The 10,456-nt window shown below is 34.6% G+C and overlaps 1 protein-coding gene across 2 annotated transcripts; it reads right to left on the bottom strand.

The window, feature by feature from the left end:
• Positions 1 to 5,655: 5,655 nt before the first annotated feature.
• On the bottom strand, positions 5,656 to 10,390 carry LOC117324459 (protein angel homolog 2-like). Of its 2 annotated transcripts, XM_033880327.1 has the most exons (5): positions 10,271 to 10,390; positions 9,319 to 9,812; positions 8,551 to 8,810; positions 7,912 to 7,981; positions 5,656 to 7,653 (listed from the first exon to the last, which is right to left on the bottom strand). In XM_033880327.1, exons 2-5 carry the CDS (start codon positions 9,776 to 9,778, stop codon positions 6,701 to 6,703), a joined length of 1,743 nt encoding a protein of 580 aa, XP_033736218.1. In that variant the 5' UTR covers positions 9,779 to 9,812; positions 10,271 to 10,390; the 3' UTR covers positions 5,656 to 6,700. The 2 variants fall into 2 exon arrangements, with proteins under 2 accessions (XP_033736218.1, XP_033736217.1); XM_033880326.1 differs by lacking the exon at positions 10,271 to 10,390 and having other exon boundaries at positions 9,319 to 10,230.
• Positions 10,391 to 10,456: the final 66 nt, after the last annotated feature.

Here is a 10,456-nt window from a genome sequence, read left to right as displayed (position 1 = left end):
GTCACATGGTATATATGGACCGTTATATGTCACATGGTATATATGGACCGTTATATGTCACGTGGTATATATGGACCGTTATAAATCACATGGTATATATGGACCGTTATATGTCACATGGTATATATGGACCGTTATATGTCACATGGTATATATGGACCGTTATATGTCACATGGTATATATGGACCGTTATATGTCACATCGTGTATATGGGCCGTTATATGTCACATGGTGTATATAGACCGTTATATGTCACATGGTAGATATGGACCGTTATATGTCACATGGTATATATAGACCGTTATATGTCACATGGTGTATATGGACCGTTATATGTCACATGGTGTATATAGACCGGTATATGTCACATGGTGTATATAGACCGGTATATGTCACATGGTGAATATGGACCGTTATATGTCACATGGTGTATATGGACCGTTATATGTCACATGGTGTATAAGGACGTTATATGTCACATGGTATATATAGACCGTTATATGTCACATGGTGTATATGGGCCGTTATATGTCACATGGTGTATATGGACCGTTATATGTCACATGGTATATATGGACAGTTATATGTCACATGGTGTATATGGACCGTTATATGTCACATGGTATATATGGACCGTTATATGTCACATGGTGTATATGGACTGTTATATGTCACATGGTATATACAGACCGTTATATGTCACATGGTATATATAGACCGTTATATGTCACATGGTGTATATGGACGTTATATGTCACATGGCATATATGGACCGTTATATGTCACATGGTGTATATAGACCGTTATATGTCACGTGGTATATATGTACCGTTATATGTCACATGGTATATATGGACTGTTATATGTCACATGATATATACAGACCGTTATATGTCACGTGGTATATATGGACCGTTATTTGTCACATGGTATATATGGACCGTTATATGTCACATGGTATATATGGACCGTTATATTTCACATGGTATATATGGACCGTTATATATCACAAGGTGTATATGGACCGTTATATGTCACATGGTATATATGGACCGTTATATGTCATATGGTATATATGGACCGTTATATGTCACATGGTATATATGGACCGTTATATGTCACATGGTATATATGGACCGTTATATGTCACATGGTATATATGGACCGTTATATGTCACATGGTATATATGGACCGTTATATATCACATGGTATATAAAGACCGTTATATGTCACATGGTATATATAGACCGTTATATGTCACATGGTATATATGGACCGTTATATGTCACATGGTATATATGGACCGTTATATGTCACATGGTATATATGTACCGTTATATGTCACATGATATATATAGACCGTTATATGTCACATGGTATATATGGACCGTTATATGTCACATGGTATATATGGACCGTTATATATGTCACATGGTATATATGGACCGTTATATGTCACATGGTGTATATGGACCGTTATATGTCACATGGTATATATGGACCGTTATATGTCACATGGTATATATGGACCGTTATATGTCACATGGTATATATGGACCGTTATATGTCACATGGTGTAAATGGACCGTTATATGTCACATGGTATATATGGACCGTTATATGTCACATGGTATATATGGACCGTTATATGCCACATGGTGTAAATGGACCGTTATATGTCACATGGTATATATGGACCGTTATATGTCACATGGTATATATGGACCGCTATATGTCACATGGTGTAAATGGACCGTTATATGTCACATGGTATATATGGACCGTTATATGTCACATGGTATATATGGACCGTTATATGCCACATGGTGTAAATGGACCGTTATATGTCACATGGTATATATGGACTGTTATATGCCACATGGTATATACAGACCGCTATATGTCACATGGTATATATAGACCATTATATGTCACATGGTATATATGGACCGTTATATGTCACATGGTATATATGGACCGTTATATGTCACATGGTGTATATGGACAGTTATATGTCACATGGTATATATAGACCGTTATATGTCACGTGGTATATATGGACCGTTATTTGCCACGTGGTATATATGGACCGTTATATGTCACATGGTATATATGGACCGTTATATGTCACAAGGTGTATATGAATAATTATATGTCACATGGTATATATAGACCGTTATATGTCACATGGTGTATATGGACCGTTATATGTCACGTGGTATATATGGACCGTTATATGTCACATGGTATATATGGACCGTTATATGTCACGTGGTATATATGGACCGTTATACATGTATGTCACATGGTATATATGGACCGTTATATGTCACATGGTATATATAGACCGTTATATGTCACATAATGAATATGGACCGTTATATGTCACATGGTGTATATGGACCGTTATATGTCACGTGGTATATATGGACCGTTATATGTCACATGGTGTATATGGACCGTTATATGTCACATGGTATATATGGACCGTTATATGTCACATGGTGTATATGGACCGTTATATGTCACATGGTATATATGGACTGTTATATGTCACATGGTATATACAGACCGTTATATGTCACATGGTATATATGGACCGTTATATGTCACATGGTGTATATGGACCGTTATATGTCACATGGTGTATATGGACCGTTACATGTCACATGGTGTATATGGACCGTTATATGTCACATGGTATATATAAACCGTTATATGTCACATGGTATATATGGACCGTTATATGTCACATGGTATATATGGACCGTTATATGTCACATGGTGTATATGGACTGTTATATGTCACATGGTATATAAAGACCGTTATATGTCACATGGTGTATATGGACGTTATATGTCACATGGTATATATGGACCGTTATATGTCACATGGTATATATGGACTGTTATATGTCACATGGTGTATATGGACCGTTATATGTCACATGGTATATATGGACCGTTATATTTCACATGGTGTATATGGACCGTTATATGTCACATGGTGTATATGGACCGTTATATGTCACATGGTATATATGGACTGTTATATGTCACATGGTATATACAGACCGTTATATGTCACGTGGTATATATGGACCGTTATATGTCACATGGTGTATATAGACCGTTATATGTCACATGGTATATATGGACCGTTAAATGTCACATGGTGTATATGGACTGTTATATGTCACATGGTATACACAGACCGTTATATGTCACGTGGTATATATGGACCGTTATTTGTCACATGGTATATATGGACCGTTATATGTCACATGGTATATATGGACCGTTATATTTCACATGGTATATATGGACCGTTATATGTCACATGGTGTATATAGACCGTTATATGTCACATGGTATATATGGACCGTTATATGTCACATGGTATATATGGACCGTTATATGTCACATGGTATATATGGACCGTTATATGTCACATGGTATATATGGACCGTTATATATCACATGGTATATAAAGACCGTTATATGTCACATGGTATATATAGACCGTTATATGTCACATTGTATATATGGACAGTTATATGTCACATGGTATATATAGACCGTTATATGTCACATGGTGTATATGGACCGTTATATGTCACATGGTGTATATAGACCGTTATATGTCACATGGTGTATATAGACCGTTATATGTCACATGGTGTATATGGACCGTTATATGTCACATGGTATATATAGACCGTTATATGTCACATGGTGTATATATATAGACCGTTATATGTCACATGGTATATATAGACCGTTATATGTCACATGGTGTATATATATATGGACCGTTATATGTCACATGGTATATATAGACCGTTATATGTCACATGGTGTATATGGACCGTTATATGTCACATGGTATATATGGACCGTTATATGTCACATGGTGTATATGGACCGTTATATGTCAAATGGTATATATGGACTGTTGTTTGCGAATTGTGCTAAGTCTGTGTTAAACTATAAAGGTATCTGGTGGAACTTTTCGTGTAATGCAGATTTTTTGTGGACAGACCACAAAAGTCTAACGATGAAACAAATTGAGTTTTATTTATCTTTCAAAAATACATCAGATTCTGTAAAACAAACAGTTAATTAATAAACGTCTTTTTACCATTTTAATAACAAATTCTGATAATGAGCATTCTTAACATCAACAATGTATTTTTTATACATTAAATAATAATCAATGAAACAAAAGGAATCTAGCAATAAGTAGTTATTTTACTACTGGAAAAATAATACAAGAATTTAATAACATAAAAGTATGAAAGAAATTCAATCCCATCTGACTTTTGCCAATAACAAAATAAATATTGTACACAATGGATTTGCTATGATAATTTGAAAATGACTAAGAACAAAATACTATTTGAAAGAACATGCAGTGATGTTAAATTTTACACCATTTAGATATGTGGACCAAAAAATATTTCAAAGCAAATTTCACTACACAGTTTTGATGTTAGACCCTAAAAATCTTTCAAAGCAAAATATCAGTATCCTATGTCTCAGACCTCCATGACAGGGGAATAAAAGGTGTATAGATGTAGTACAATGTGTACAGATGTAGTACAAAGGTGTACAGATGTAGTACAGAGGTGTACAGATGTAGTACAAATCAAAGATGTACAGATGTAGTACAGAGGTGTACAGATGTAATACAAATTTAAGATGTACTATTGTAGTACAAAGATGTACAGATGTAGTACAAATTAAAGGTGTACAGATGTACAGATGAAGTACAAATCCCTTCATCACTTCTATAAGTTCATTTTATACAGTGAAATACACCAATGTATTGTTATCCATTTTGACATTGCACTCGAGACAATACTTATATATGACATCGTGAATGGTGGGATATTGCATTGAAGAATGCAACATTTAATTAAAATCAGATCTCTCCTGTAACGTTACTTTAGTTTTTTTGCACTAGGTACATGGATCGTGCGATTTAAATGAGACACCCAAGATCATATTGATAAGATGTTGACTATATATGGTCAGAGAAAATGTGCTTTTCATATAAAAGTAGTTTTGGTAATGTGATGAAATGGCATCTATTACTGTTTCAAAACTAATTTACAAACTAAATACAATGTTACTGTAAAGCTTGGCACAGACTTATTAAGTGAGACTTAATCAATTCAAATAGGCCATTGATATAGGCTTTTAGGCACATCTTTGCCCCATCCCCAACTCCTCCCAAGAATACCACAGTGAGTCTATACAGCTTTATAGTTCATTCCATCATAAAATACATTTTCTGACATTTTTTCTTATTTTGGTTGGGGTTGCAAATAGAAGCCAATCCTTTTATAAATGTAAGGAAACATGGGTATAGATTGTATGAAGGAAGCAAAGAAATGCGGCGTATTACAGTAAAAAACTATGACAGTTCAGCTGAGTCAAGTAAAGTATACAGACACATTGTGAATTAATTAGCTGCCAGAAATCTATATATTTAAAGTCTATCATGCTTTATGTATTTTACAACTATGTTTACTAGTAAACAATTGTTCTCCTAGATTAAGATGATAGTGGATAATTAAGGGGATAGAAAATCCAAGTACTTAGCTATAGGTAAATAACCCATACGTGTTCACTGTCACTTTCAAAAACATCTATTCAGTAATATGCTTTGTTAACATAGTGACAGGATTCACACTTACTTAAAAAAATACTAACTGTTAAGTGTAATTACATCAAAAAATACTATTAGAATTTAACTGTAATGCATGTAACAAAAATACTTTTTTCCAATTGTAAACCTTACACTTATAAAGAAGTTTGCCTGTTTAATATAAATTCCCTTTATAACGGAATATTGATTAATATTCTAATGAAATAAATATTTTGTGATTGTTTTAAATCTCTCTCCAAGTCTTTTGAAACTTTTATTTACCTAACACATAAGCTGAAAAACAATATACACTTGCTAGCAAAGTCTTTCAGGTTGTTCTATGCTACAATATGCTGAAATACATTGTAATTATGAAAAATATAATATCATTTAGACAGGAAAGTTGCTTTAAAGGCTGTTTGCATTTAATTCTTTTTTTATTTGGATAGCAATTGCTAGGTGCTCTAAATTTCACAATAAATTCTATATGCTTTTGAAGAGTATTTCATGAACTAGATCAGACACTCAATAAATATATTGGATATCACAGATTATGTTATAATTGTCCCCATATTCCTAATTCAGACCCTCATGACATCAATCTGATTAAAATCATTGGTTCATGACTTTGCATATTATGTGCTATGCCTAACATGATTTACACGTGGTACATAAACGGCCATGAACTACTGATTTTATCAGATTTTATATCATAGATTCATTCAGCAAATGAAGGATGCAAAGAAAATTTGAGGACAACCACATGTTATTGGAGTATTTAAATATAGCCTGCCACATCAACAGTATACTGTTTTCATTCTAACATTACAGCAAGAGAATTTCCGTCTTCCACATGTACAGGAGACAGGACTTTTCATTTGTCCCACGCCCCTTCCGCTCTTTTCTGAACTCCATTAATAAGCCTTATGCCACATCATTTAGCAATAAAATATGCTTATTCACAGTCCAAACCTTGACACATGCCAACATTAAAGTGTAAAACACAGATTTGCTGTTACTGTTCAACTTAAAGCTTCAGACCAGATCATTCTAGCAGAAATCTGCTGATGAGAGGGAGATGGTCAGAGGGATGGTTTTTACAGGGAAAAGTCCCAATCTGACACAGTTCTTTTTCTGATAAGAGTCCCCAGCGTCCCAATAATGCAAGTTTTCCTTTCTTAGCATCTCTGTCAGTGATGTTGTAGAAGATGTAATCCACAATGGCACTGTCATGTCCATGGTATGTTGTCACCTCCTGGGCAGACTTGCCTAGTCGCTCAATCCTGTGTTTGTAACTAGATACAAGCTTAAGATTGTGCCACAGACACCCACTACCCTGTCCCATCTCTGATGTTGATCTTTGCATAGAGGAAGGAACCAATTGTGAAGAACATGAAAACATTTCATTCTGAGAGCAATCCTGTGATTTTTGATTTGAAGGTGATAAGTCTAACTGACTGTCTTTAGAGTATGTACAGTATTTCGATATATTCAATTCTGAAGGAAGGAAATTACTATCCAGGTATGTGTCCCTTCCTCGCCTACCTCCTCTTTGACCAGATAGAGTATTTGCCAGAAGACCCTCAAAGTGGATGTACCCCTCAACCAGGAACTTGTACAAATCACTTTTGGGCACCAAGTTAAAGTCACCACAAGCAATGGTAGGAATGTGAGATGTCTGACCATCACTAGTTAATGTGCTTGTCAATTTGTCAATCTCTGCCAGAAGGAGAACCATCTGTGCAAACTTGACGTCTCCTCGTCTTGGGTTAAAGAGAAGATGGGTGTTGGCTACACAAATCTCAGGTGAATGTTTCTGTTTAGTGATTGGCTGCAGCTTCAATATCACTGCAACATTGTCACGGTCTAGGATTCTGTACTGTCTGTGATAGCACAAATGCCAACATTTGACCATTTTGAACCTATTTGTATTGTAAAATGTTGCACAGCCATCGAACTTGTCATTACCTGTCCTCTTCTGGAACTCTCCTTTGTAACCTGTACATAAAAAGATGTATTATGATAATGTTGTTTTTTTTTTGTTTTTTTTTTGTAAAACTTGAGACAATGAACATATCAGTAAAAATCTACATTCGTAGTTAATAAATAAAGCTGAGTTTCTGCTTTATAGCACAAAAATCTCAATTAAAAAGCTTTGTCTCACAAGAACAATTAATTGGCATTCAAAAAATATAAATTGTCCTTTTAACATATATATCCTTGACTTAATTATTAATCATTTCATTTAGCACTTACCTAACTCTGCTAGTTCTGGTATGAAAAATGATTTGTAATGTTCCAAGTTTACCTCCTGTAGACAAAGAATCTGAAAAAAAAATCATAGGACAATTGGTTTATTATTTCCTGACCATATCAGATCCCTGCAGCACTCCTTTTATCAACCAACACACTTTGAACCAAAGTTGGCTCTACAGTAGTTTTTAAATAGAAGTCATATACACACCGAGTCACAAATCAAATATAGGTGCTATAATGACTTAATTGAATTTGGTTCTTAACACTATCTAAAGAAACCATGTAATAAATCTGCAGAACAAATATGCAGGATTCATCATCCTGAATCACATTTTCAGATTACAATGAAAATCCATATTGTATAAAGATGATCTTAACAGATCAAACTATATTAATTACCTTTAATATTTATCTTTTTTAATGCTCTTGATTGAGCATTCCAGTTTTCTGTTTTTAAACTCATATTACATGTTGAATTAAAACAAGGTTTTGACAGTCACTTCACAAAATAGGAAACTTTTCAAAGATATATTACCGAGAAATAGCATTGCAAAGAAAGTAATTCTGTACTGGGTTAACTTGTCCATGAAAATGGCAATAAGACTAAGGCATTTAGGAGATATTCATTTTCATACTTACATCAGGTAAATGTTCTTTGATCTCCCGCAAAAGAATGTGCTTGCGATAATCCCACTGCAAATGCTTTTCTTCTGAGTTTAAATACAAATACATGTTGTCATGGAGCAAGTTCTGGGCCAAAACATTATAGGACATGACAGTAAAGTCTGTGCCACTGCAGCGACGATTTTCAAATAAACACTGCCTCCCGATGGATGTCCACTCCCATTTCCGTTGTGACTTGTATGGACGAGCTTCAACATCATTTTCCTTGGCTAATTCTACAAGTTAATATATCGCATACCAGGTTATATAATTGGATATTTTATTTGACATAGAAACTTCCAACAAGTGCATTTATTGATTTATTTTTCAGGCAAGAAAATAGGCCAAATGCTGAGAAAGAAATATATAGATAACCTCCAAAATCTGGATGGATGTAGCTGCACTTAACTATATAGATGCACCTTTAAGTACTACCTATAGCACCTGTGGTAGAAATTAAACTATAACCACTGCATACAAGTACTTGGGTTTAACAATGTAATCATTAATTCAAAATTTTAGTGGACTCCCTAGTCAAATTAAGACACATATGGTACACTGATATATGGATATATTTATGTGTGTTAATAACTTTTGTATGAACTACATAATTCAACAATCCTCTTTGTTAATTAATGGTAACCTGGATTCAGACCAAGAAAGCAGGGTACAAACCAATTAAAGAGGTTGTTAACAAAGTTACCAGTGTTCCCCTTTCCTTGTCCTATTCAATCTGTAACTTACCTGGGATTATGTTTTGTTCATCTGTTTTGTGCTTCTTAGATGGAGGGTTTAGTGAGCATTGGCTTGTTCTGTTTTCATGCTCACTGAATCTTTCCAACTGTTCTGGGAAACCTGAAGGAGACTCTCTTTGGAAATGTTTGCTTTCCTTCAGTCTTGAGAACAGTGGCCCCATTGAATTGTCCTGTTTCACTGCAGATTTTTCTAGATCTCTGTGTTTTAAGTTTGGAGTGTTTGTTTCCAAGTTACTACTAGTAACCGTTAAATCAATGATGGTTTGGTCATCAAAAGTTAAGTCGATTATCGCTGGGTCGTCATGTCTCATCTGATCCTTGATCACTTCTGACGTACATGCCTGTTGTGAAGTAGAGGAACTGCTTCCACTGCTGTACCTCCTTTTTTGAGACTTTGTAGTTGAAGTGTCATCTAATCTCGGTCCATTGGGATCTTTTATCACATCCATAATACAGCTTCCATTTAGGAATAACCTTGGCAACCTAACAAGAAGATGTGTTTTAGTTAATTTTGAAAGCATTTTCCATAGATGACCATCCCAATACACACAATAACAACTACTTTCGTGAATGAATTATCAACCTGTTGTTACACAACGTATACTTTCTCATCTTCCATTTAAGCTATAGCATATTGTATACATGTAAAAATTAAATCCAAATGAACGTATTTTAAGAGTTTCGACAATACACAGCATATATTTGGCAGTGAGGAAACAATACACAGCATATATTTGGCAGTGAGGAAACAATGTTAATTCCCAGCAAAATGTCATCAGCCGTTTCACGTGGTTTTTAAAATAGCCCAGTTTGCTAGCTATGGAAAGGTCAAGGTAAAATAAAAAGCCGTTTCATAACTTCATTAATTACGAAGAAATCGCTAATAATATCAGAAAATAGCCGAGACATATTAATAAATATATTGTTCAGAATATAATTACAGTTTAAACAGGAAATGGGCCTTGTCTGGGAGCTGAAGTGGTATCACAATGTGTGCATGTCTTTATCATGGCGGTTTCACGGTGTCATTGACATTGTGCAACGTTTCCTGTTGAAGGGCGATAACTCTAGTGGGTTTTGTTCTACTTTCGGTTTGACTTCTAAAAACCAAAACTAAGATAAAAACA

The sequence above is a fragment of the Pecten maximus genome, chromosome 3 (genome assembly GCF_902652985.1).
Source record: "Pecten maximus chromosome 3, xPecMax1.1, whole genome shotgun sequence".
Lineage (NCBI taxonomy): Eukaryota > Metazoa > Mollusca > Bivalvia > Pectinida > Pectinidae > Pecten > Pecten maximus.
Note: the sequence above shows the minus strand (reverse complement) of the source record. Positions and strands in the feature narration are given on the sequence as shown.

Bases quoted from the DNA above. Each gene is read 5' to 3' on its own strand.
- LOC117324459 (XM_033880326.1), bottom strand. From the start codon at position 9,850: ATGCTTTCAAAATTAACTAAAACACATCTTCTTGTTAGGTTGCCAAGG. The intron at 8,811-9,318 runs GTAAGTTACAGA...ATTAACTTGTAG, and splicing joins TGAACAAAACATAATCCCAG to AATTAGCCAAGGAAAATGAT. The intron at 7,654-7,911 runs GTAAGTGCTAAA...TTTTATGTACAG, and splicing joins ACCAGAACTAGCAGAGTTAG to GTTACAAAGGAGAGTTCCAG.